The sequence below is a fragment of the Chiloscyllium plagiosum genome, unplaced genomic scaffold, assembly GCF_037043375.1.
Source record: "Chiloscyllium plagiosum isolate Xiang-an unplaced genomic scaffold, Cpla_swu_hap1 HiC_scaffold_48, whole genome shotgun sequence".
NCBI lineage: Eukaryota > Metazoa > Chordata > Chondrichthyes > Orectolobiformes > Hemiscylliidae > Chiloscyllium > Chiloscyllium plagiosum.
In genome coordinates this window covers 13,586,860-13,614,772 of record NW_028270186.1, presented here as the reverse complement: position 1 = coordinate 13,614,772, position 27,913 = coordinate 13,586,860, and the positions used below count along the sequence as shown (strand labels likewise).

General features: G+C 42.0%; 1 protein-coding gene across 3 annotated transcripts in view; it reads right to left on the bottom strand.

Annotated features, from left to right (window-relative positions):
- Window positions 1-27,913, bottom strand: part of LOC122543140 (tetraspanin-15) — a 181,360-nt gene that overhangs the window by 28,504 nt on the left and 124,943 nt on the right. For 2 of the 3 annotated variants that reach the window (XM_043681488.2, XM_043681489.2), the window contains exons 7-8: window positions 18,745-18,792; window positions 9,977-10,093 (exon numbers count right to left, since the gene is read on the bottom strand). In XM_043681488.2, the coding sequence (XP_043537423.1) occupies window positions 9,977-10,093; window positions 18,745-18,792 (165 nt within the window). The remainder of the gene's footprint in view (window positions 1-9,976; window positions 10,094-18,744; window positions 18,793-27,913) is intronic. The other variant, XM_043681491.2, reaches the window with a different exon arrangement.

Sequence of the window (27,913 nt, the reverse complement as noted above, 5' to 3'; positions counted from 1 at the left end):
AGTGAGTGGAACAAATTGGTTAGCTCTTTCAAACATCTGGCACAGGTACATGCAAGTAACAAACTACTGGAATATTTATTGTCCAGGAGTTCCAGATTAGAATCAGCTCAAATCCTTTTTGACCTCAAGGGTCTGAACTCACATTCTAAATATAATAATTGCTGGAATGCCCCAAGTGGATAAGACTAAAAGAAAATGACGTTGAATAATCATTGCTAATTCACAAGATAGAGGAAGTGAAGCACCATGCATAAACTGAACTGTTGCTGTAGGTTAATGGAATACACTAATTGTAATACAGTAATTATACATTTGCATATTACTGTGAGGAAAGAAGGCATTTGAGAAACGGCTCAAGCCAGCTCATCCTAATTGACAGGTTCCAACAGTCCTGTGCTGATGAAAAGAGACAGTTCTTTTGTTTCAAACTGCTGATGAGTTCCTTAAGCCATTTGAGTCTATGCAATCCCAGGCCTGGCAAACCATTACTCCACTGGTGTGAGGCCCATTTATTTTGCTCAGATATGTAATCCGTTTTGATGCAAGCCACTTATATAATCCAACTTGGCATCAGCCTTAAATGGACTGGAAGACTCTGTGACTCTCTTTTAGCACATGTCGCTACCAGCACTTTATTGTTGTCGATGGCCCAGTAAACCGAGCAGCCAATTAAGTGGTCAGCTTATGTCATTCTTATTCAGCCTCTCACATCCAGATCAAGTAGAATATTGGGCACTGGGCAGTTTCATTTGAGTTTCCCCTTGTTTGCTGCAGACGACCTACTGAAGGAGAGATGTATTTCTATCTGTTCTACCTCTGTGTATCAGTTCCAAGATTATCATGTAAATGAAGACAAACTTTGACAAAGATGAAATTAATAAAGCGAAAAATCCACTTTAGCTGATGAGCTGCCTCAGGTTTAATGTTGGCAAGCTCCAGTCGCATCACTACTCAAGGAATATTGGAAAATCTGTGATGATAACTGAGCTCCCTATATGCAGATAGACATATTGTAACTATTTGTAGGTAGTCTGAGTCACAAAGTTATGGTAAGTCATTGCAAATACGTTCAGTTTTGCTGAGTAAAGTCATAAATCCAGGTACTTCACTGAGACATAATGGAAATAAGACATTAATACAAAATGGCTAATGGAACTTGTGTCAAACCTGTTCCTACGTCAGATAAGAAAGGTTTATATTGCAAAAGTTCAAAGGCAGGGTCACCGACTGAATGAAAACCAACAGAAAATAGCACAGGCTTTAAATAGCTTGGACATAGGAAATGTGCCAGAAGACAGAAACATGGCTAATGTTATTCCGCTGATCAAGAACAGAGAGAGGGATAATTCAAGAAATGACAGGCCAGGCAGATTAACGTCATTGGTGAGGAAGTTATTGGATCAGATAAATTTCCATTTGGGAAGTAATCAAGGAAAGCCAGCATGAATTTTGTGAAAGATAAATCTTGCCTAAGTTTTTTGATGAGGCAAAGGATGATTGGGGTTGCATAGGAGATACTGCATATATAGGCTTTGAAACCTATTGGATAAAGTGCCATGCAAGGAGCTTGTCAGGAGGATGAAGTCCATGGAATTAGAAGGGAGTGATACAGCCAAAATTGTCTTATTGACAGGGAGCAAAGCGTCATGTTAGAATAATACTATTCAAGCTGGGAAATAGTTTCCCTCCAGAGGCAGATCTACAGCCATTTCAGGTGAAAGGGGCAAAGTCATGTGGATTTAAATGCAGTGAAGTGCAATGATGATTCATTTTGGCAGAAGAGGCAGAGAAAGACAGCAAGATGACAAGGTGGTTCTTTTTGAGACTGAAGTCAGAACTTTGATAATGTTCTGTCTAAACTGTTTCTGAACTTTCTGTAAAGCACATGTTCCAATCTTGGAAAAGTTTCAAGCTGTTCAACCAGAAAGAGCTCAACATTCAGTCAGTTAGTAAAATGCCAATGCACTTGCTATGCTGCCCCTGAAAGGGCAGTCAGAACTGCAAGGCTGGATGTCATGTACCGTATAAAATAGGTGCATTAGAAATTATACTCTCCGTAGCTTGAGGCAACTCAAAATCATTTTGTTTTAGCTGAAGTAATTACTGGAATGTTTCTGTCGGTAAAGTATGTGCAATTTTAGACATTACTTTTGAGAAACATGCATTTGTCTGGCTCTTTTGAACCATAATTCTGCAATAGTGTTAACATTCAGGAGGGGCAGGCCATAATTATTCCAGTTTATAAATGTTAGAAATTACAAATATCGTTTGGAAGCCAAGTGGCAAGTATATTTTGTAAAATTGTAAAGGCATACTAAAATAGCGTATTTAATATCTTATAGCATTCAATAAATAGCTATTTTCAAGCTGCACATGCATGCCACACACTCAATTACTGCCACTTCCTACTGGGAACTTTTGGGTTTATCACCTCTTAAAACTATTAAGGCCACAAAATCAGCTTTCAAACATGCTACTTGTTCAGTTACTTAAACAAGAGCAACAATTCAGATTGGATACTGTGCACCCCTAATGCTCAGCACATCAGTGGTCTGCTTGACACATCAGATTAATTGATGTTACCATACAGTAGACTGAGCCTGAGAATAACACATTAGGAGTGTGATGGTCTTTGCTGTAACGGGCATTGCGGCAATTAACTGCAGGTCAGTTGCAAATCGATGGTATAACTTTCTGATTGTGTGCCTGGTGATTTGATTCCTGCGAAGACAGTTTACTGGCAAATATGCCTGGCCATATCGATGTGTTAGGTTAGGGGTAACGATTTCCAGTGCAATGGAAACTGCTTTGCATTCATTTACAAGCTCAAACGTTGAGAGGAATTCCCACTAAATTTCCATCTCATGCAAGATGATACATGGAACACAATAATGGAGATCTACTCATAGGTCTCCATTTCCCACCCTCCATTCAGTCATTCCACACTGGCCCAAACTAAATGGACAATCTATCAATAACAACACCTTGAACATTTCCTTCATTTAAACATTATCGTTCAGTGAAACCTTCAAGAGCTAAACAGCACGAGCAAAATCCAGAGGTTCTATGGAGACTTTCTAAGTTAAGAAAATGCAGATACTAGGGCCGAATGAAACACGTTTGGAATAAGTTAAACATTCCTATGTTAAGCATCAATAAATTTGGCACTGGAAAAGCACAAAAGGAGTGGGAGCAGCGGCCGAGTTGAGGTGAACCCGGGAGACTACAGCTAAGGTAAGAGTTTTTTTCAAAATTACTTACCTGTAGCGGGCATCGGTGTTTTGTTTTCTCTCTCCTTCACAGAAAGAGCGGGAGCAGCAGAGGAAGTGACGGCAAGCAGAGGGGCAGCCGAGACCCGGAAGCAGTTAGTGTAAGCTTAGCTGGGTTAGTTTTTTTCCCCCTTTAAAAGCGTGAAGGAGAGGAACCCGAGGCACTACACGGGTAGTGCCTCCCACCCGCCCTCCTCCTCTAACCTAATAATAACATCTGTTGTGGTAAGTAGGTAAGTGCTGAATTTTGCTTCTATTATTTAGACACAGTTTTTGTTTAAACAGTTAGCTTTAGAGGGATGGCAGTGAAGGCAGTGCAATGTTCCTCCTGCAACATGTATGAGGTGAGGGATGCCATCGACGTCCCTGCCGATTACACTTGCAGGAAGTGCACCCATCTCCAGCTCCTCCAAGACCGTGTTAGGGAACTGGAGCTGGAGTTGGATGAACTTCGGATCATTCGGGAGGCAGAGGGGGTCATAGATCAGAGTTATAGGGAAGTAGTAACTCCAAAGATGGCAGATAGATGGGTTACAGTGAGGGGGACTGGGAGGAAGCAGCCAGTGCAGGGACCTCCTGCGGCCATTCCCCTCAAGAACAAGTATACCGTTTTGGATACTTGTGGGGGGGATGACTTACCAGGGGTAAGTAACGGGGCTCAGGTCTCTGGCACGGAGCCTGTCCCCGTTACTCAGAAGGGAAGGGTGAAGAAGAGCAGAGCAGTAGTAATTGGGGACTCGATAGTTCGTGGCACAGATAGGCGGTTTTGTGGGAACGAGAGAGACTCACGTTTGGTATGTTGCCTCCCAGGTGCAAGGGTACGTGATGTCTCTGATCGTGTTTTCCGGGTCCTGGAGGGGGAGGGGGAGCAACCCGAAGTCGTGGTCCACATTGGCACCAACGACATAGGTAGGAGGAGTGCTGAGGATGTTAGACAGGCTTTCAGGGAGCTAGGTTGGAAGCTTGGAGTTAGAACAAACAGAGTTGTTGTCTCTGGTTTGTTACCCGTGCCACGTGATAGAGATTCGAGGAATAGGGAGAGAGAACACTTAAATGCGTGGCTTCAGGGATGGTGCAGGAGGGAGGGGTTCCAGTTTTTGGATAACTGGGGTTCTTTCTGGGGACGGTGGGACCTCTATAAACAGGATGGTCTACACCTGAACCTGAGGGGAACCAGTATCCTTGGGGGGAGGTTTGCTAGTGCTCTTGGGGGGGGTTTAAACTAACTCGGCAGGGGCATGGGAACCCAGATTGTAGCTTCAGGGTGCAGGGCCTGGAGTGTAGGGAGGTGAGGAACATGGCATCAATTTCCAAGGAGGGTGCCTGTAAACAGGGAAGTGGCTTGAAGTGTGTATACTTCAATGCAAGAAGTATACGAAATAAGGTAGGTGAACTTGCAGCGTTGGTTGGTACCTGGGACTTCGATGTTGTGGCTATTACGGAGACATGGCTAGAACAGGGACAGGATTGGCTGTTGCAGGTTCCGGGATTTAAATGTTTTAGTAGGGTCAGAGGTGGGGGTAAAAGAGGGGGAGGTGTGGCATTGCTTGTCAAAGATAGTATTACAGCGGTGGAAAGGACGATGGATGAGGACTTGCCATCTGAGGTGGTTTGGGCTGAGGTTAGGAATAGGAAAGGTGAGGTCACCCTGTTAGGAGTCTTTTACAGGCCTCCTAATAGTCCTAGAATCATTGAAGAAAGGATTGGGAAGGTGATTCAGGAGATGAGTGACAGTAATAGGGTGGTTGTTATGGGGGACTTTAACTTTCCTGATATTGATTGGGAAAGCTATAGCTCAAGTTCGTTAGATGGGTCAGTGTTTGTTCAATGTGTGCAGGAGAGTTTCCTGACACAATATGTAGACAGGCCAACAAGAGGTGAGGCCATACTGGATTTGGTTCTGGGTAACGAACCAGGCCAGGTGTTAGAATTAGAGGTAGGTGAGCACTTTGGGGATAGTGACCATAATTCGGTGATTTTTACACTCGTGATGGAGAGGGATAAGTGTGTACTACAGGGCAAGAATTATAGCTGGGGTAAGGGAAATTATGATGCGGTGAGGCATGACTTAGGATGTGTGGCTTGGAAAAGTAGACTCCAAGGCAAGAGTGTAAATGATATGTGGAACTTGTTCAAGGGGCAACTATTGAGTGTCCTTGATAATTATGTACCTGTCAGGCAGGGAGGAAAGGGTCGTGCGAGGGAGCCGTGGTTTAATAAGGAATTGGAATCCCTTGTTAAATGGAAGAGGGCGGCCTATCTCAAGATGAGACGTGAAGGTTCAATTGGGGCGATTGAGAGTTATAGGGTAGCCAGGAAGGACCTGAAGAGAGAGCTAAAAGCAGCAAGGAGGGGACATGAAAGGTCCTTAGTAGATAGGATTAGGGAAAACCCTAAGGCTTTCTATAGGTATGTTAGGAATAAAAGAATGACTAGGGTAGGAATAGGTCCAGTCAAGGATAGTAGGGGGAAGTTGCGTGTGGAGGCGGAAGAGATTGGGGAGACACTGAATGAATACTTTTCTTCAGTATTCACTCAGGAACAGGGCATTGTTGTCGATGAGAATACTGAGGAACAAATAAGTAGAATGGATGGCTTTGAGGTATGTAGAGAAGAGGTGTTGGAAATCCTGGAAAAGGTGAAAATAGATAAGTCCCCTGGGCCTGATGGCATTTATCCTAGGATTCTCTGGGAAGCAAGGGAGGAGATTGCAGAGCCATTGGCCTTGATTTTTATGTCCTCTTTGTCTACAGGAGTAGTCCCAGAAGACTGGAGGATAGCAAATGTGGTTCCCTTGTTCAAAAAGGGGAGTAGGGATAGCCCTAGTAACTATAGGCCGGTGAGTCTCACTTCTGTTGTGGGCAAAGTCTTAGAGAGAATTGTAAGGGATAGGATTTATGCACATCTGGATAGGAATAATGTGATCAAGGATAGTCAGCATGGTTTTGTGAAGGGCAAGTCGTGCCTCACAAACCTTATTGAATTCTTTGAAAAGGTGACGAAGGAGGTTGATGAGGGGAAAGCGGTAGATGTGGTATATATGGATTTTAGTAAGGCGTTTGATAAGGTTCCCCATGGTAGGCTACTGCAGAAAATACGGAGATATGGCATTGAGGGTGAGTTGGAGGTTTGGATTAGAAATTGGCTGGATGGAAGAAGACAGAGGGTAGTAGTTGATGGCAAAGTTTCTTCATGGAGTGCCGTCACTAGCGGTGTTCCGCAAGGATCTGTTTTGGGACCATTGCTGTTTGTCATTTTTATAAATGACCTGGAAGAGGGGCTAGAAGGTTGGGTGAGCAAGTTTGCGGATGATACGAAAGTCGGAGGAGTTGTTGACAGTGAGGAAGGATGTGGCAGGTTACAGCAGGATATAGAGAAGCTGCAGAGCTGGGCAGAAAGGTGGCAGATGGAATTCAATGTAGCTAAGTGCGAGGTGATTCACTTTGGGAAGAATAACAAAAAGATGGGGTACTGGGCTAATGGTCGGATACTTGGTAGTGTGGATGAGCAGAGGGATCTTGGTGTCCATGTACACAGATCTCTGAAAGTTGCCACCCAGGTAAATAGTGCGGTGAGGAAGGCATATGGCGTACTGGCTTTTATTGGTAGAGGAATTGAGTTCCGGAGTCCTGATGTCATGATGCAGTTGTATAAGACTCTGGTACGGCCGCATCTGGAATATTGTGTGCAGTTTTGGTCGCCATACTATAGGAAGGATGTGGAGGCATTGGAACGGGTGCAGAGGAGGTTTACCAGGATGTTGCCTGGTATGGAAGGAAAATCGTATGAGGAAAGACTGAGGCACTTGGGGCTGTTTTCACTAGAGAAAAGAAGGTTTAGGGGTGACTTGATTGAGGTGTACAAGATGATTAGGGGGTTAGATAGGGTCGACAGTATGAACCTTTTCCCGCGTATTGAGTCGGGTATTACAAGGGGGCATAGCTTTAAATTAAGGAGGGGTAGATATAGGACTGATGTTAGGGGTAGGTTCTTCACTCAGCGAGTCGTTAGTTCATGGAATGCCCTGCCAGTAACAGTGGTGGACTCTCCCTCTTTATGGGCATTTAAGAGGGCATTGGATAGGTATATGGAGGATAGTGGGTTAGTGTAGTTTAGGTGGGCTTGGATCGGCGCAACATCGAGGGCCCAAGGGCCTGTACTGCGCTGTATTCTTCTATGTTCTATGTTCTATGTAAAAGGTCAGGCAGCATCCAAGGAGCAGGAAAGTTGATGTTTTGGCTATAAGATCTTCACCAGCAAGGGCTCCTGCCTGAAACATCGATTATCCTGCTCCTTGGATGCAGCCTGACCTGCTGTGCTTTTCCAGCACCACATTTTTTGATTCTGATCACCAGCATCTGCAGTCCTCACTTTCTCCATTTCTATACTAAGCCAGCTGAGTTTCTAACCAAATTAGATTTCAGTTGTTTCCCACCACTTAACCCTTTTTAAGTGTCACCAGTTGCAAGGAGCTTTCTCCAGTTTCAAAATCAAAAGTTTACGTATCCAGGAAAGATCTTGTCAGACATATTCTCATTTTCACCAGGACAGACTTCCATTCTGAAACATGTTTCCAAATCAGTCTTCAGGAATGGTTAACTGAGTTGATGTGGTGAGCAACTGGAGGAAGATCTGGGATTGACATCTCCACAAATGCACAAATTATGGAGACTTGAAGAGAATTTCCCCAGGATATGGACTCAAGGTTCTACACTAAGGGTGAACAAGTCCAGTTTATTACAAGGCATGTCAGCTTTCTGAGACTGACGTGAAGGCAGAGCAGAGAAATCAGAACCATTGTAATTTCATTTTCAAGACAATCAATCTCCTAACTGACTCAATTGCACATAAAGCACAAAACACTCAATTTTCAAAACATTCTCAAGAAGCTAGGTTGATAGTCTTCTGAGACCTTGTGGCTAACAGCAGTCAGGTCAAGTCCAGAGGCTTAAATCCCTTGTACTCAATTTAAGAAACAGCTTCAATGAAGAAATTGTTGAACGTGATGAGAAAGAAGAAGAGTTCCACAGCAAAATCAAATCGGAAGCTCAAAAGTAAACTAAACTGGCAAATCACTCCAAATGAAATGCTTGTTTTAAAATCTAGGCAGATGGCACTAACCAACCCACCTCCAAAATTTTAATTCTTGAACCACATCATGACCCCATGCCTAGTGGACAAGAAGTGTTCAGGTATCATTGAGAGGTCGTTATTCCCAGAAAGAAATATTCCTTCTGACTCAGCAACCCTTCGGGAAACAAGAAAGACACTTTGACTGCGTGTTTGATCAGATGCAATAACAAAAATGACAGAACTACCAATCCATTATTATAAATATACAACAAACCTTACAATACAGCATCTTTGATCCAATTAATGGGCATTTAAGCTATAATTTCTGTCAGTTCAAACTTTCAATACCATAACATCCATGCAATGTACAGATTTTCTTCAATGAGAACTTTCTATCACTTTAGCTTTTACTCAGATTCAACACTGATTCATTCAGTTCACATTGTTTGGTTGTGATTAGAGTTAGAGGGCACATGAAATAAAAAATATCACACAAATTGAACATTCAACCTCAATAAATGTTGCATCAAATTTCATCAAGTTAGTTTGCAATTTGTTCTTGTTTAAAAATCAAAAGTTTCATTCACTCATTTCATTCAGCTATGCACAACAGCAAAATGGTTTTTATTGCTGTTATCATTTTTTTATATGTTTTGGGACGTAGCCCCACGGGTTCTATACAGAGGGCGATAAGCACATTTGTTCAGAATGCTGCTTGCAGTACATTGAGTAGCAGTAGATTGGTGAGTGGCTGAAGATGCTGTACTGCATAAGAACAGTTTTGAAATTCCTTTGTGTTCTTCAGCTGGGTACTTTTGAAGACATAGTTCTGACAGTTATAATTAAAGTTTACATTTGGAAATCCATAATCCCACACAAGTTGCAGAAGATCCCATAACATACATATCAAGGAATGCCATGCCTTTTGTAAAACAGCAAAATCTAATCATATGCTTCAAAATGTAGTTTGCTAATAAACCCCAGTACACTCTTGCCAAATTCCTGAGAGTTGCACCAAAATTCAGAAGCCAACACCACCAGATGCTTGGAGCTGACTGAAACTCTAGCGAAGAAGGGCAGATTCATCAATTCAAATAGATGTAGCAGAATCACATGCTGAAACTCTGATATGACAAATGTAAGATTTGCATAGAACAGAAGAGCCATAGAAAGGACATAGAAAGGGAACAAAGAGAAAAAATATGAATAGATTAGTGGCTAATATGAACTAACCTAGAATCTTCTTTAAAAAACATACACAACAAAACAGCAATTGATGCTAGCTCAGTTGTTGATGTTAAATTTGAAACTGAAAGGGATGTGGGGCAAAGATTGGTTTATGGAGTTGCTGATCAGCCCTGGTCACTTTGAATGGTAGAATGAGTGAAATGGCTTCCCTCTCTGGCTAGCTTCCCCTTTAAATACCTGTCCACAACTGATTCAGATGAATGTGGAAATGTGTTCAAAATTAAGATCATTGCTCGTGAACCTCAATGATGCAGCATTTTGTGCAAATTCACCTACATTCTCACACTTCCAAAGACGCTATTACTGATATTGTAGTCATTCTTTTGTTCTTAAGCCTCAGTGTAGCAAAAGGATCAACAGTATGGCAAGATCAATCAAGAGACTACCTGTGGCAGGAGCAGGGCAGCAAGAATTCCCGCTGTGATGCCAATGTTATCCAAGAACCACAGATTGACAGCATCGACACAGCCTCGGGCGTGGATGATGCCATCAACCTCGGAACGCTGTAAATTAAATCACAAGAAAACCAAATCAGCAGTGTGTACAGTGACTTCGCCTTCACATATACATTTCTGAACCTGACCTAAACCCACCTACTTTGGGGCTTAAAGTTGGATCCTGCACATTTCACAGAGAGGATTCTGCAAGCTGATTCATTGAAAGTTTCCTGCCCACTCATATGATGGGTGTGCTGTAACTGCTGCCTGACTGGAAATAAATTTGAGTATGTCTATGCTTTAAAGTCTGCGAAAACATTGTGGGCTGCTGTCAGCAAGATAAGGCAAGTGCATTTCCTTTGTCGCTGACAGCAAAATCCATTATCCATTTGACTTACTGGTAACCCTGCTGCACTCTGTCATATTCAGCTAATTCACCTTTTGTAAAGGGCACAGGTAATTATGACTGTTGCATAGAGGATGGAAATTCAGTGACTACCTAAAGATCAGTCTGCCACAAGATGAGAACAAAATTTGAAGAAATTTAGACAAAGCTTTTCTATTTGCTGCCACTCAAATCAAAGCAAAAAAAAAGCTGTGCAATAATTTGGCACAGCCACATACAGCATGCAAACACACCTACATAGATAAGATACAGGCATGCACAAATACACATAGGTACATCCCCATACGGATAAACAGACAGACACAGGCATGCGGCACACACAGACACAAACACACACACACGTAAACAGACACACATGGTCATAGTCATTGGGGACTCCATAGTTAGCGGAACAGATAGGAGGTTGTGTGGGAAAGAGAGACTCATGGTTGGTGTGTTGCCTCCCAGGTGCCAGGTTTTGTGATGTCTCTGATCATGTTTCCGGGATCCTTGAGGGGCAGGGGGAACAGCTCCAAGTCGTAGTCCACATAGGCACCAATGACATAGGTAGGGAGATGGGGATTTAAAGCAGAAATTCAGGGAGCTAGGTGGAAGCTCCGAGTTAGAACAACAGAGTTGTTATCTCTGGTTTGTTGCCTGTGCCATGTGCTAGCGAAGCAAGGAATAGGGAGAGACAGGAATTGAACATGTGGCTACAGGGATGATGCAGGAGGACAGTTTTGGATTCCTGGATAATTGGGGGTCTTTCTGGGGCAGGTGAGACCTTTACAAACAGGATGGTCTTCACCTGAACCAGAGGAGTACCAATATTCTGGGAGGATATTTGCTAATGTTCTTCGGGTGTGTTTAAACTAATTCAGCAGGGGGATGGGAACCAACATTGTAGTTCAAATATATGGGAGGATGAGGGTAATGAAGTCAGAACTAAGATTTCAAGATTGCAAGAAGGCACTGGCAGGCAAGAAGTTGGTTTGAAGTGTGCCTACTTCAATGCCAGGAGCATCCGGAATAAGGTGGGTGAACTTGCAGCATGGGTTGGTACCTGGGATTTCGATGTTGTGGCCATTTTAGAGACATGAGTAGAACAGGGACAGGAATGGTTATTGCAGGTTCCGGGATTTGGATGTTTCAGTAAGAACAGAGAAAATGGTAAAAGATGGGGTGGTGCGGCACTGTTAGTCAAGGACAGTATTACAATTGCTGAAAGGACTTTTGAGGACTTGTCTACTGAGGTAGTATGGGCTGCGATTAGAAAGAGGAAAGGAGAGGTTATCCTGTCAGGAGTTTTCTATAGGCCTCCAAATAGTTCCAGAGATGTAGAGGATAGGATAGCAAAGATGATCCTCAATAGGAGCGAGAGTGACAGAGTAGTTGTCACTTTCCAAATATTGACTGAGAATACTACAATTCCAGCACACTAGATGGGTCAGCGCAGGAGGGTTTCCTTACACGGTATGCAGACAGGCCAACAAGGGGTGAGGCCACATTAGATTTTGTACTGGGTAATGAACCCTGCCAGTGTTAGATTTGGAGGTAGGTAAGCACTTTGGTGATAGTGACCACAATTTGGTTATGTTTACTTTAGTGATGGAAAGGGATAAGTATATATCGCAGGGCAAGAGTTATAGCTGGGGGAAAGGCAATTACAATGCAATTAGGCAAGATTTAGGATGCATAGGATGGGGAAGGAAACTGCAGGGGATGGACAAAATTGAAATGTGGAGCTTCTTCAAGGACCATCTACTGTGGGTCCTTGATAAGTTTTTATTGGTCAGGCAGGGAAGAAGTTGTCGAGTGCATGAGCTGTGCTTTACTAAGGAAGTTGAATCTCTGTTCAAGAGGAAGAAGAAGGCTTATGTTAGGATGAGATGTGAAGGCTCAGTTACAGCGATTGAGAGTTACAGGTTAGCCAGGGAAGACCTAAAGAGAGAGCTAAGAAGAGCTAGGAGGGGACATGAGAAGTTGTTGGCGGATAGGATCAAGGAAAATCCTAAGGCTTTCTATAAATATATCAGGAATAAAAGAATGACTAGAGTAAGATTAGGGCCAACCAAACATAGTAGTGGGAAGTTGTGCTTGGAGTCAGAGGAGATTGGGAAGCATTAAATGAATACTTTTTGTCAGTATTCACACTGGAAAAAGAAAATGTGGTTGAGGAGAATACTGAGATATAGGCTACTAGACTAGATAGGATTGAGGTGCATTAGGGGGAGATGTTAGCAATTCTGGAAAGTGTAAAAACAGATTAGTCCCCTGGGATGGATAGCATTCCCTGGGAAGCCAGGGAAGAGATTGGCGAGCCTTCGGCTTTGACCCTTATGTCGTCATTGTCTACAGGAATTGTGCCAGAAGACTGGAGGACAGCAAATGTTGTTCCCTTGTTCAAAAAGGGGAGTCGAGACAACCCTGGAAATGATAGACCTCTGAGCCTTATTTTGGTTATGGGTAAAGTGTTGGAAAGGGTTATAAGAGATAGGATTTACAATCACCTGGAGAGGAACAGGTTGATTAGGGATAGTCAACATGGTTTTGTGAAGGGTAAGTCGCACCTCACAAACCTTAGTGAGTTCTTTGAAAAGGTAACCAAACAGGTGGATGAGGGTAACATGGTTGATGTGGTGTATATGGATTTCTGTAAGACATCTGATAAGGTTCCCCACGGTAGGGCATTGCACAAAATACGGAGGCATGGGATTGAGGGTGATTTAGTGGTTTGGATCAGAAATTGGCTAGCTGAAAGAAGACAGAGGGTGGTGGTTGATGGGAAATATTCATCCAGGATTTCAGTTACTAGCAGGATATCGCAAGGATTTGTTTTGAGTCCACTGTTGTTTGTCACTTTTATAAATGACCTGGATGAGAGCCTAGAAGGATGAGTTAGTAAATTTGCGGGTGACATGTAAGTCGGTAGAGTTGTGAGTAATGACGAAGGATGTTGTAGATTACAGAGACATAGATAAGCTGCAGATCTGGGCTGAGAGGTGACAAATGGAGTTTAATGCTGGAAACTGTGAGGTGATTCACTTTGGAAGGATTAACACGATTGTAGAGTACTGGGCTAATGGTAAAATTCTTGGTAGTAGATGATCAGAGTGATCTCGGTGTCCAGGTACATAGATCCTTGAAAGTTGCCAGCCAAGTTGATAAGGTTGTTAAGAAGGCATACAATGTGCTAGTTTTTATTGGTAGAGGGATTGAGTTTCAGAACCATGAGGTGATGCCGCAGCTGTGCAAAACTCTAGTGCGGCCACATTTGGAGTATTGCATACAGTTCTGGTCACCACATTCTAGGAAGGATGTGGAAGGTTTGGAAAAGATTCAGAGGAGATTTGCTAGGATGTTGCCTGCTTTGGAGGAAAGGTCTTATGAAGAAAGGTGAGGGATTTGAGGCTGTTTTTGTTAGAGAGAAGAATATTAAAAGGTGACTTAATTGAGATATATAAGATAATCAGAGGTTAAATAGGTTGGAGAGTGAGAGATGTTTTCCTCGGATGGCAATGGATAGCATAAGGGGACATAGCTTTAAATTGAGGGTGATAGATATAGGTCAGAGGTAGGTTCTTTACTCAGAGAGTAGTAGAGGCATTGAATGCACTGCCTGCAATAGTAATAGAATTTAAGGCCAACTTTAAGGGCATTTAAATAGTCATTGGATAGGCATATGGACGAGAATGAAATAGTGTAGGTTCGATGAGATTCAGATTGGTTCCACAGGTTGGCGCAACATTGAGGGCCGCAGGGATTGTACTGTACTGTAATGTTCTATGTCCTACATGCGCACACACGGTAAACACACATGCAAATAGATGGACAGTCACACACACTTCCACATACAGACAGATAGACATACCCAGACTCACAGTTGGATTGACATGCATGCAAACAGACAGATAAAGCCATACACATGACACATACGTAAGAGCCAAATGTAATCTGGAGTTTTCCAAATGTGTGGCCAGTTGAGCTTTGAATCTGTGAAATTTAACACAGATCCACGTTTCCAAGAACAAGTGATTGGTAATTGCTCTGAGCAGTTAGAGTGATGGTCAAAGCTGACCACCAGGTTTGTGTGGAAACACTGATTGTGTTTGCTTCTTATGAAGGTCAATCCGACTGTTTTCAGCTGCTTGAAGCTGAAATCTATCCATCTCTTTCAGCAGGGACTTCCCACATGAAACTCAGACCACTTCTCATCTCAATTATAGCAACTAGCAGGCTGCAGGAGCTGGAGATTACTGTGACCTTGTCTCTGAAGCCTCAGTTGTGTGAAACCTCAACGTGAGATCTGTCACGGATCCAGGAATCAATTTCACCAATAATGTGGCTTGCAGAAAACATACTGCTCAATCCTTTGGTTTCATTTTCTCTCCTGTTATCTTATTCCCTGCTCAGTCCTGCTACTCTTTATAAAAATAACTCATTTAAATTCTCACTCCCTGGAGCTTGTAGGCTCCTGAAATTGTCTCGCCTAGCCACGGTGCAGAATGTAACCCTTTGTCTCCTGCTCTCCTTCAGCAAGATCTTCAATGGGAATGTTTTAAAATCCATCTGAGAAGACAAAGAGGATCTACTGTGCCAACAGTAACAGGTACCTCCAAACGAGTAGCATTCGCACCACTCTGGAGGTCAGGCTCTGATTACCTTCTTCAGGTTCTGTTTTGGGGGCTTGACCCTATGATATTCTGTTTCAGAGACAAAAGTGCTATCCATCGAGCCTAACATGATACCTCAGGGTTCATATACTTCTGCTCTCATGTTAATGCCTGCAACTAATAAGCAAGGCTACGAAACAAATAAAAATTCCTATTGGGCAGCAAATCCAACCAGTTTATGGTGCAGAGACAGAATTTAAGGAACGTGTCAATGAACTTCTGAGGAAAGTCACTATGACTGCGTTTGTGTTCTGTAAAGAATGTGGAATCTGTGCAGCAGAGAGCATGCAGCTCTGTTACTTAACAACAAATACAGAATATAAATAAACATTTTTTAACAGCAACCTTGAAATCTGGCCTGAGACCTATCATGAAGACTCAAAGGACTCATATTAGAACCCGAACAAGTAGAATATGGTAGCTCCGAGAGCAGTCAGATAGCTCCACTACTATCACATGAAATATAAATTAGTTGGCAGCCCTAATATCACATGTGATGTGTGCTCTATGGTGCTGATAGCTGGGAGAAAAGAATCCAGCAGGAATTTTGTGGTTTGAAACTGAATGTTGCCTCTAAACAGGACTCTCCCTCAGTAATATTGTTCCTGCCAAACCTGAGCAGTGAATGGAGCAATGTAGCGATCAGAAAAACAACACAACCCTGAAGAAATGCAATGGGATCTTCAAAACATAGTTTATTCCTTTTCAAAACAGCTGGAACTTCGAGGGTCTAGGAAACAAATTAATTAAAAGAAACATGACAATGCTGCTCTCATCTCATACAAACTTGAAAAATAACATTTGGAACATCAGTGGACATCAGGCAACAGGCTTTTGCTCTCAAATACAGTTAGACAAGAAATTTTGATGTCAATGTTGTATTCAAATACAAGAAACCATCAAACTGCAGTCCACTGTGTGCATTGTTTTTCCATTTCATTGGGGCACTTGGTATGTTGGTCTCTGGAGTTCGCATTCGGACATTGCTACAATTCACTCGAACTAAGCGAAGTATTTCTAACCCAATTAAGGACTGAGGAGTGATAAAAGGTGCTGTAAAACCAATATACAATGAAACTGCTGCACACCACTGATGGGTTGTACTGTTACAAAGGCTTCACTTTTATTTTCCTGAGGTCTTCAGACTTGAAGAATTCTGGACAATGAAAACTGTGGATACCTGGACTTTATTTTCAAACGCCAATATAAGGACACATTGGAATTTATTTCAAAAGATGCTTCTGAAAAATCACATGATTTCAGCAAACTGCTTAAACTGATTTCTGAGGAATTCCCTCCCTGGGTTTCATTGCTACAATGATTGGATATTGTTTTGGACATTAGTTGAGAAAAGTCTGCTGAGGAAAAGACAGCCTGGTTCATCTCTCGATATTTCTCAAACCTGATTGTCCTCGTAAGGAGTTTCTGAAAGTCTTCTCAGTTTTCTGAGCAAATTGCATCTGCCAAGACCTCAGAGATAGCTGCACATGTCTGGTAGCCATCTGAACATCCTACACATTCTCTTTTCTCCCTTCAAGAGCCAGAAGTGTTTCTTTTTCTCATATTGAAAGTCTGCAGAAAGAAATCCATTTTTCCCTTTGTCTGTATATGTGTGTTTTGAATTATTTAAAGATGTAAACATTTTTACTTTGATAATGTAAATAAGTGTGTTAACCAGATTTGCATCTTCATTTGAATAAGTAATATTATATGAACTTCAGAATTTATCAATAATTTTGCATTTATTTGAGAAGCTGGTTCTTTTTAAGTCTACATTCTAAGTCTAAACTAAATTAAGCATATAATAGGTCAAGTAGGGAACTGAGGAAAACAATTATATTTCTGTTGTGACCTGTGGAGTAGTGAGACCAGAGTCATAGAGTCATAGAGATGTACAGTGTGGAAACAGATCCTTCGGTTCAACTCGTCCATGCTGACCAGATATCCCAACCTAATCTAGTCCCACTTGCCAGCACCCGGCCCATATTCCTCCAAACCCTTCCTGTTCATATACCCATCCAAATGCCTTTTAAATGTTGCAATCATTCTATCCTCCACCATTTCCTCTGGCAGTTCATTCCATACACACACCACCCTTTGCGTTAAAAAGCTGCCCTTAGGTCTTTTTTATATCTTTCCCCTCTCACCCTAAACCTATGCCCTCTAGTTCTGGACTCACCCACCCCAGGGAAGAGACTTTGCCTATTTATCCTATCCATTCCCCTCATGATTTTATAAACCTCTAAAAGGTCACTCCGACGCTCCAGGGAAAACAACCCTAGCTTATTAACCTTTCCCTACAGCTCAAATCCTCGAACCCTGGCAACATCTTTGTAACTGTTTTCTAAACTCTTTCAATTTTCACAACATAGTTCGGAGAGAGAGAGAGAGAGAATTCCTCCCAGCTCGGTTTAGCAGCATGAAGCTACAAAATAATCCACAGCTATTAGAGAATAAGACAACACAAAGTGAAGCCATACATCCCATCATATGTGTGAGGACTCTTTGAAATAACTGTTAAATCAGTTCCATTTCTTCTTGCCCTTTCCTCACAGTCTAGCAGGATTTCCAATCCATTTTCAGACAGAGATTTAATTTATTTTTGAAAGTTACTGCTGAATTGTCTTCCATCACCATTTCAGACTCTGAATTGTTCTTGATCTGGAATGCACTATTTAAAAAAAAAATCTTCTCTTTACCTCCTCAATTGATTCTTTACCAATGACCACAAACCTGTGCCTTCTGCTGACCGACTCTTCTAAAACTGCAATTAGTTTCTCCTCATTGACTGAAAACATTCAGGATTTTTAAAAAAAATCGTCTCCCAGTTTCTCCTTAATTTTTTCTGCTTCAAGGAAACAAACTCCAGTTTCACCAGTCTCTCCACGCAACCAAAGTCTCTTTTGTCATTCCAGGCAAAAAATTCCACTACAGTAAATCTCTTCTGCATTATCTCTGAGCCTTAATGTCTTTCCTAAAATATAGTAGGCAGAACTGGACACATTATTCTAAATAAACCTAATCAGGGTTACAGAAAGGTTTAGCTTCCTTGACTTTTCTGTAACTTGGGGACAGATGCAGGCAATATCTATTAGGTGAGTTCTCTGCCTGAGTACTTGCGCCTTCTCAGCATCTTCACAGTCAGCCATATCAATACTGGGACGTGCCAGTATAATCGCTCAAGTGGCTCAGTTCTTTAGATCCTCATGGGAAGACTGCTGAATTGTTAGATCAATGAACTGCTTCCCCAGTGGTGGTCTTTAAAATGTACTGATTAAGAATGGTGCATGTTTAATCCTGGGGCTGCCTTGAACCAGATGTATCAGTAAAGAAGCTGACAGGACTCTTCCTGCTATTGGTCATCCAATGTCCTCACAGAAGGCGTCTGCGGACTGGATTGCATATGGCTGTGTTGCTTCTGTAGCTGAACAGGCCTCTGATTGACAGGGACTATGAAAAAGAGCAATTGCTATCCAGAAGCCCAACCTTGTAAGATTGAGACAGGAGAAAATACTGGCAAGCAAAGTTACTGAGCACAGTAGCTGCCAGAACTTAATTCCCATAAAAAGGACAGAAATTTGAAATACAAATCAATACAAAATTGGTCCATTGGCATCTGGATATCAAAAAGACAAATTTGGATTTAAGGCATTGCTCACCTCTAGCTGTAGCGTCTGGTATCCACACTGAGTGTTGATGACATCTCCCTAAACGGAAAGAAGCAGCAGATTATTAATTGGCAGCTATCACTTAATGTCAGACATCAACCATTCATCTCCCTGGAATGAAATGGAAAAATGGAAGAAGACTTTAATCATAATTAATCAATCAGTAGAGAACAACAACAACAGGACCTTATGTTTAAAAAGCTTTAACACAAGAACACATCCCATCAGCTTTATTGCAACATTACAAAATAAAATATGAAACCAGGCAAGAGAAGATGTGAGGTCAAGCAACCAAAGGTTTGTTCAGAGGAAGGTGAGTGTTTGTAAGGAGAGAAATAAGGAAGTGAGATGGAGTTGTGGAGGGAGAGTACTCCAGAGCATAGAGTCTAGGCAGCTGAGGTCACAGTCACCAATGGGGTAACAATTCAAATCAGGAATGTCCCGAAGACAGCAATAGAGGAATCCAGAGATCTAAGAGGAGTCTCTGGATGGGGGAGATTCTAAAGATGGGGAAGGAGTGAGGTCACAAAAGGATTTGAGCACAAGGATAGAATTTGTAAAATAGAGGCTTTGCTTAACTTCGAGCTAATGTAGGTCATGAGCATAGCAATGATGAATGAACAGGACTTGGTGCAAGGAAAAACATGGGCAGCACAGTTTTCGATGGCCTCACATTATTGCAGATAGAAGGTAGGAGTGCAGTCACAAGTGCACTGGAACAGCTGGGTCTGTAGCTAATAAAGGGGTGGATAAGCCACACAAACTCTATCAGAAAAGTTGTGAGCTTTGGTCATTCCTGATGGGCCACACTTGAGCTGCGAGCTAAAACTAAGCAATTTTAAATTGGAATTAAACCCCTTTCAGCCTTCAATCAAATTCAGTGTTTAATTCATTTCAGTGAATGGCTGTTGATGTGCAAGTATTCAGATCCCCAACAACACCGGTTGCTTATTGCACTATATTGCTTCATGTCTGCTGCCTGCTCCTTTGTAGGTTTTATCTGCCTCGCCTCATCAGAGGGAGTGGGAGCAGAAGACAACAGGAAGGTGGAATGTCACTTTTACTCGCCAGCTATGGTCAGAAGTGCTCATTCAACGGTTACATTACTACACAATTGATGAACCAGCCTTGGCACCGCTGTAAACTTGCAGTGCAGTGTTCTGAAAGACCTGAATAAATCCAAAAATGTCAAAACATTGAGCAGGCAGTCACTTTAATGTCAGCCAAAGCTGAAAGGTGAACTCTGTGCTCCCTGCAATTGTTATTCAGTCTATCCCTTGGGCTTCCTCCGTCAGAAACTATTTAGCTACATGGCCCTACTACCAGCAATAAATTACAATAAAAGATTCTTCTGTCTATCAAGCCCTGGTAATAGGTTTCCAAGCAGACAACAAAACATCATGGAATTATCCCATAGATTGGTTCAACAATTTCACTTTGAGTCCTTTATTAAAAGGTTGGAGAAATTGGTTTTCCTTAACCCTCTCACCATGTTATTTTGTGAACAGTGGATGTATTCCTTTTGTTCAGATATCAGAAAATAACAGCAAATAATAGAACCCTTTAATGGTCCAGTTTCCCATGCATGGGATTGAAAAACAACATTTTCCTTCACTTACATTCTTTTACCTTCACTTCTAATCCAAACGAACATGATCAAGTCAGATATTTCACTTCCTTCTGAAACTGTTACTCTGTCCCAACTTCTGCACAGGATAATGTAGTCACTGAGATTCCTTGCATATATCACCTGATCAAAGTTCTCCACAATCATTCTGCTATTGTTGGCTATTCCATGTCTTCAACTGACTTGGTGCTAAATTCCCTCCATAAATATCCCAACTTTCTTTCCTCCTTGAAGACGCTGAGGAGAAAGTGAGGTCTGCAGATGCTGGAGATCAGAGCTGAAAATGTGTTGCGGGAACAGTGCAGCAGGTCAGGCAGCATCCAGGGAACAGGAGAATTGACGTTTCGGGCATAAGCCTGAAGAAGGGCTTATGCCCGAAACGTCGATTCTCCTCATCCTTGAAGATGCTGTAAACCATGTCTCATTGAGGCCAGAGAGGTATTAACTAAAAGTCATGGTGCAGAGATTAGACAGTTAAACAATATCCTCATGACAGGATTACAGCTCATAGAAGAGCTGCCGAGTTTTTTCCAGGGTTCCTTAGTTAACATGGCTAAGGAAACAACCAATCTGTGCATTATTATAATGTTATTTGTAAGAGTTTGCTGAGTGCAAATTGGTTGCTGCATTTCCTACATTTGAACATTGGCTGCAGTCCAACGGTACTCCACACAAACAAAAGGTCAGTGAAATGGTGTTACCTGCCCTGGCAGCCTTAGATCCACCTATCCCCTCAGTCACCGCTGCAGATGTCAGATTAGCCTTTTTGAGAGTGAACTAATGGGAAGCGACTGGCCCAGATGGAGTTCCTGGTCGTGCACTCAGATCCTGCCTGTACCAGTTGGCGGAAGTATTCGCTAACATCTTTAACCTCTCCTTACTATGATCTGAAGTCCCCACCTGCTACAAGTAGACCACCATCATCCCAGTACGAAAGAAAACTCATGCCTGGTGGCACTGATCTCCATAATTATTAAATGCTTCGAGAGATTAGTCATGGCGCACATCAGCTCTATCATCCCAACCTGCCTTGATCCCTTGCAATTTGCCCACTGTCACAATAGATCTATGGTAGATGCCATCTCCCTGGTCCAAGACTCATTCCGGGAATATCTGGACATTAAGGATACCTACATTATACTTTTTGATTACAGCTCCGCCTTCAACACTGTAATTTCAGCCAAACTCCAATACCAAGGTCTCTCCTCCACCCTCTACAACTGGATTCTCAACTTCCTGACCCACAGACCATAATCAGTGAGAATAGGTAACAACATCTCTTCCACGATAAACCTCAACACTAGTGTCCCGCAAGACTATGCACTCAGCCACTAACCATATTCTCCGTACACTCAACTCTCTGGCCAAATTTCATCCTAACTCCATTTACAAGTTCGCTGATGACACCACTGTTGCAGGCTAGATCTCCAGCAATACTGAGACAGAGTACAGCAAAGAGATGCATGCTTGGTGGCATGGTGTAAAGAAAACAATCTCTCCCTCAACACCAGCAAAACAAAAGAGCTAGTCATTGACTTCCAGAAGCAAGGTAGAAGGGATGCTCCGTCTACATCAATGGAGCTGAGGTGGAGATAGTACAGAGCATTAACTTCCTAGGAATGACAATCACCAACAACCTGTCCTTATCCACTCATGTTGATACGACAGTCAAGAAAGCACAACAATGCCTCTACTTCCTCAGGAGGCTAAGGAAATTCAGGATGTCTGTTAAGACTCTTACCAATCTTTACAAATGTGCCATAGGAAGCATAATATCTGGATGCATCCCGGCTTGTTATGGCAACTATTCTGCTCAGGACCATAAGAAACTACAGAGAGATGTGAACATGGCCCTGTCCATTATGCAAACCAACCTTCCATCCATTGATTCCATCTATACTTTCCGCTGCCTTCAGGAAGGCAGCCAGCATCATCAAAGACCCCTTCCACCCTGGTTATACACTCTTCCAACAGGTGGAAGATATACACGCTTAAACACACATAATAACAGATTCAAGAACAGCATATTCCCTGCTGTTATTTGACTTCTGAATGGATCTATCAGATTTTAAATTTAATGTTGACCTCCCTCTCTGTGCACTTTCTCTGTGCTGTAACATTGTATTCCTTGCTCTGTTCTGTTATCCTTATGCACTTTGTGTGGTATGATCTGCCTGTACTGCAAGAAAAACACCTAGGTATGTTATGACAATAACAAATCAAATCAAACCGAATCAAATCATTGGATGGAATAGGAATGCATGTTCTAAAAGGCAAGTGCAAAGATGTGCAGATTAAATAGATTGGCAATGCTAAATTGTCTGTAGTGTCCAGGGATGTTCAGGCTAGGTGGATTAGCCATGGGAAATGCAGGGTTATGGGGGTAGAGTAGGGGAGTAGGTTTGGGTAGGATGCTCTTTGGGGGCGGGGGGGGGGGGCGGGTTGGTACAGACACAATGGGCTGAGGGGCCTCTTTCTGCATTGTAGGGATTACATGATTCTATTTTCAGAGATGCTTCCAAGGAAATTGAATGTCTTGCACAGATCAGTTTGTGTGTCTATCAGGAACTAAGTGCTGCATGTTCAAGAAACACTGAGTGTAATTTGTACAGAAGGGACACACTCTCTCAATGCTCAGACGCAAACCACACAAATTCATCGGGGCCCTTGTCTGGTGATGCGCAGCTGTGTTCAAACAAATCCATCCAGATTCAAAATGTGCTTTGAGACTAATTGGTCTTGTAAATCGGTTCTTGTTTCAACAGATTGCCAAGCTTTGTACAATGGAACATTACTGTCCACAATGTAAACTCGTTGAACTTCTCAGATTGAGCCTAGTTTCTCACATTCACTTGGAGCTATTCCACCGCACTGAACATGACTGCAAACAAAAGGTCTGGACTTCCCTTTCACAATTTTATCCTTTCTTTCTGTTCCCTTGTTGAGAGCCTATTTCCTCACTGCTCATTCTGCAATGAGCCTGGAGCTCACTCATGAGTGATTTAGCATTTATGGTATCACAGCCTAATCCAATGTTATCATAACAATGTGGGACGGGGTTGGGCATGTTGCTGCAAGAAATCAAGTTTCGGCACAAAGTCCAACTACAGAGCAAAAACATGCATGTGTGTTAAGGTCAATTTTTTCTGGTTGGGTGGAATAGTGAATGAAGCAAAATGAAAGTGATGTGAAAGTCAGATGGAGGATATGACCGATCAAAACCGAAGTATTTTTATAAGTAAAACTTTACATGCTGCAATTAATGAAGTAACATCAGAAATGCTGTCAGTCAGCATTGGAACAAAATGGGAAAGGTCTCACTGAGGCCTTGAAGGGAAGGCCCTTGTGCCTTTTACAATCCTTCAGGCAGGTGTTCACAACACAGTGGAATCTCTCAAAAAACAGAATGACAGTTTATCACAGCAGCCCCTAGGCCTACACTCCTCAAACTGTCCACACTAGATTAAATGGTCATTCGTCCACTGCTAATTGTGAGATTTTACTTTGTACAAACTGGCAAGATTAAATACACTTCAAAAGGGAAGTGACAGACGTGATAAGAAGGGAGGAGGAAATTACTTGGCAACAAATTGCTTGCCAGTTAATGTAGAACCTGCCCAGAGGTTTTACCACCTACTTGGATGGTCATAAAAATGACTCAATGGCACTTGATACTTTTACAGTGAGATATATTCCAACAAGTAGAAGGGGATGGGGGAAGAAATACAACCATAAAATCAAACAAAAATTGTTGTTTGATCTGAGAATTGTACAGTGCAATTTACTGGAAACAGTCCCAAGAGGCAAAAACACATCAATAAAACTGCTTTGATCAAGGCTGCTACAAAGCAATGCAGTTCTATCTAACTTACTGTGAAAATTGAAACATTGCACTTGCAATTAGACAGGAAAAGTACAAATTTCAGATTGAAATCAGAGTAGGAGTGGACCGAATGGCCCCTTGAGATCATAGCTGAACCATCACGCTCAAGTGCCTGACCTACTGTGCTTTTCCAGTGCCACACCTTATGACTTTGCCCATTCAATCCCCACCGTCCTGAATTCCCTTACTGTTAAGAAGTAATCTTTCAATTAGAGTGTTATGAAGATATGGGTGTACTGTACCTTTAAATTATAAACTAGCAGAACTACCTACAGCACCAAGTGTTCTCAACAAGATACAACGTAGCATGTGGCCAGCACTTAGTATAGCTGGTTGCCTGGAGACAAAAACAGATTCGAACTATGCCAATCAGTTTAAATTAAACCCCCCCCAAAAAAATTTCAATCAAGTTTGAATTTAGTATATTGACAATCTTAAAAGCCAATGACAATTCCGATGCTTTGGGAGTATAAGACCGGGGACAATTGAACAGTTGGAGAACTGCCATGTCACCAGCATGTAGAGACTACCCAAAAAAAGCTTTCTTTTAAAGATACCTTTATCGATCTGTGACCTGTGAAGCATAATCCCTAAGAAGAAGATGACACAGGAAAATCCAAATAGAAGATTCAACAGCTGGCTGGTTTTGGTAAATTTTTGGTAAATTTTAATCAGGGGGTTTTATCAGACGAGTATTATAGAAGGGAAGATAAAAGATAGGTTTGAGGAAGGAGTTGTAAATAGCTTTGTTAGTTAATATTTCTCTGTTATACTTTAAGAAATAAAGTTTTTAATTTTCACACATTACTGCACAGGATAAATCTTTTCTGTGTTGCTGGTTTAAACTAAGCAGGGGGCTTTACCCTATGTTGTAACAAGAGTTTTGAATATACTCAACAACTGAGCATCCACAACATCTAAGCTGGAGAATTCCAAAGATTCACAATGCTTTATGTGAAGAAATTGTTCCTGATCTCAGTGCAAAATGACTGTCTACTTGTTCTGATGGCACGCCCCCAAGTTGAGAGCCTTTTGATTCTGATATGAAATTTGAATCAGCCCCATTGAGGCGATAACTGGATCAGCTTCTGTTGGAGTTGAATGTGGACTCAGCAACACGAGGAAATTGCATTGTGACAATTAATAACAGTGTCCAGTCAGAACCAAGCCCTGAGTAATTTGGAACCAGAGATGTGGACAAATCTGAGAGTTTGATGAGCTCAGCTGGTGAAAACATTTTCAATTAGTTATGTAAGAAAGATACAAATTAAGAAAATGACTCATTGAGCTACAATATAGCCACAATGTTATTATTAGCTAAATCATTATGGCTTTCAAAGGGAGAGTCATGGAACAATTTCAGCTGCAGATGTCACTGGACACAGGGTTCTCATTGATGCATTGAAAGTAAATCACCAGGATCAGTTTGCTGTAGCTTTGAGACAGATCGAGAAATGGCTTCTTGTTTCTCCCAAAAGGCTGAATATGCATATCCAGGTCCGAAGTCAGCCACAGCAATTCGCATTTGAATTGCAGTAAGCAGCCAATGTCAGGCTAATTCTCTTCTGCTTTGAAATAATGTGTGGTTACAGAGTTTGGCAGGAATCTGGCGACGCAAATGCAATCAATGTCAAAGCTCAAAGAGGTGCTGTACGATAATGGGCAGTTATCCTCTGCATGTCTGGAGATCGAAGATGAACCATGTCTGCAGGGACACCATGTATAAAGCTCTGGATAAGGGCGTGAAAGGTTCTGCCTGAAACATTGACTCTTCTGCTCCTCTGTTACTGCTTGGTCTGCTGTGCTTTTTCCAGCTCCATATTTTATCGATGGTGACCAGTGGAGTGCCAAAAGGATCAGTGCTGAGTCAACTGCTTTTCGTCATTTATATAATTGATTTGGATGTGAACATAGGAGGTATAGTTAGTAAGTTTGCAGATAATACCAAAATTGGAGGTGTAGTGAACAGTGAAGAAGGTTATCTCAGAGTACAACTAGATCTTGATCAGATGGGTCAATGGGCTGAGAAGTGGCAGATGGAGTTTAATTTAGATAAATGTGAGAAGCTGCATTTTGGAAAGGCAAATCTTAGCAGGGCCTACATGCTTAATGGTAAGGTTCTAGGAAGTGTTGCTGAACAAAGAGACATCGGAGTGCAGGTTCATAGCTCCTTGAAAGTAGAGTCGCAAGTAGATTGGATAGTGAAGAAGGCATTTGGGTATTCTGTCCTTTATTGGTCAAAGAACTAAGTCTGGGAATTGGGAGGTCATATTGAGGCTGTACAGCATATTGGTTAGGCCACTTTTGTAATATTGTGTGCAATTCTGGTCTCCCTCCTTTAGGAAGGATAATGTGAAACTTGAAAGGGTTCAGAAAAAATTGACAAGGATTTTGTCTGGGTGGAGGATTTGGGCTACAGGAAGAGACTGAATAGGCTGGGGCGGTTTTTCCTGGAGGGTTAGAGGCTGATGGATCAGCTTGTAAAAATTTATAAAATCATGAGAGGCATGGATAGCGTGAACAGTCAAGGTCTTTTCCCCAGGGTAGCAGAGTTCAGAACTAGAGGGCATAGGTTCCAGGTGAGAGAGGAAAGATTTAAAAGGGACCTAAGGTGCAACTTTTTCATGCAGAGGGTGGTGTGTGTATGTAATGAGCTGCCAGAGGAAGTGGTGGAGGCTGGTGCAATCACAACATTTAAAAGGCATCTGGATGGGAATATGAATAGAAAGGTTTTAGAAGGATATGAGCCAAATGCTGGCAAATGGGACTAGATTAATTTAGGACATCTGGTCGGCGTGGATGAATTAGACTGAAAGGTGTACTGTACATCTGTGCTGTACATCTCAATGACTGTATATGAAAGAAGCAATCATTTTCAGGTCCTGCTGTTGACAAGGAATTTTCTTGCACTGTCATTCTACGTGATTATTACGTTCGACTGTTTAAATTCCATCCAGATTAGAAGTAAAATTTAGTAATATATTTGAATGATGCTGATTGCACTTGGAAAGAACATAAGAAACACAGAAGATGAAAAATGTCCAAGGGACAGAAATTGGGAGCACTGATCTGGTTCGGAAATGAGTCAATATGATTTCAGCTGATGCAGGTTTTCAAAGCAGGATAGAACAATGCATACCCTGCAGTCCATGTCATCAGTGGGAATGCCCCTCACACATACAATTTGCTTGTGACCAGTTGCTCTTTCCAATAAACTTTCTACTCTGCTGTTGTAATTGAGTGAACAATCGTCTGAGAACCTCGCAACTATCAAGGCCTTTGGGAACTCAATGTCCTAAAAAATGTACAATCTCTTCTTTCCATATGAGCACATACAATGGTCTAGTGAGACAGGTAGAATATAAAATACATCGTTAAAACAGCAGCCCAGACACATTCTGCTAAAAACTACCTCAGAATAAGCTAGTGCATCACCAATTCAGCCAGACCTATGTCAGCTCCCACAAGCAGCAATGACCAATAATTCTGTTTTTGAATTGTTTAGTGAGGAATGTGGTAAATCAACAGTATATTTCTCTGGACTCACTCAAATAATAGAACAGCATTTCTTTGCACCGATCTGAGAGGGCAGATTTCGGCTCAGCCTAACCACTCTCCAGTCTTGAATACAAACTGAGGCACTGTCACAA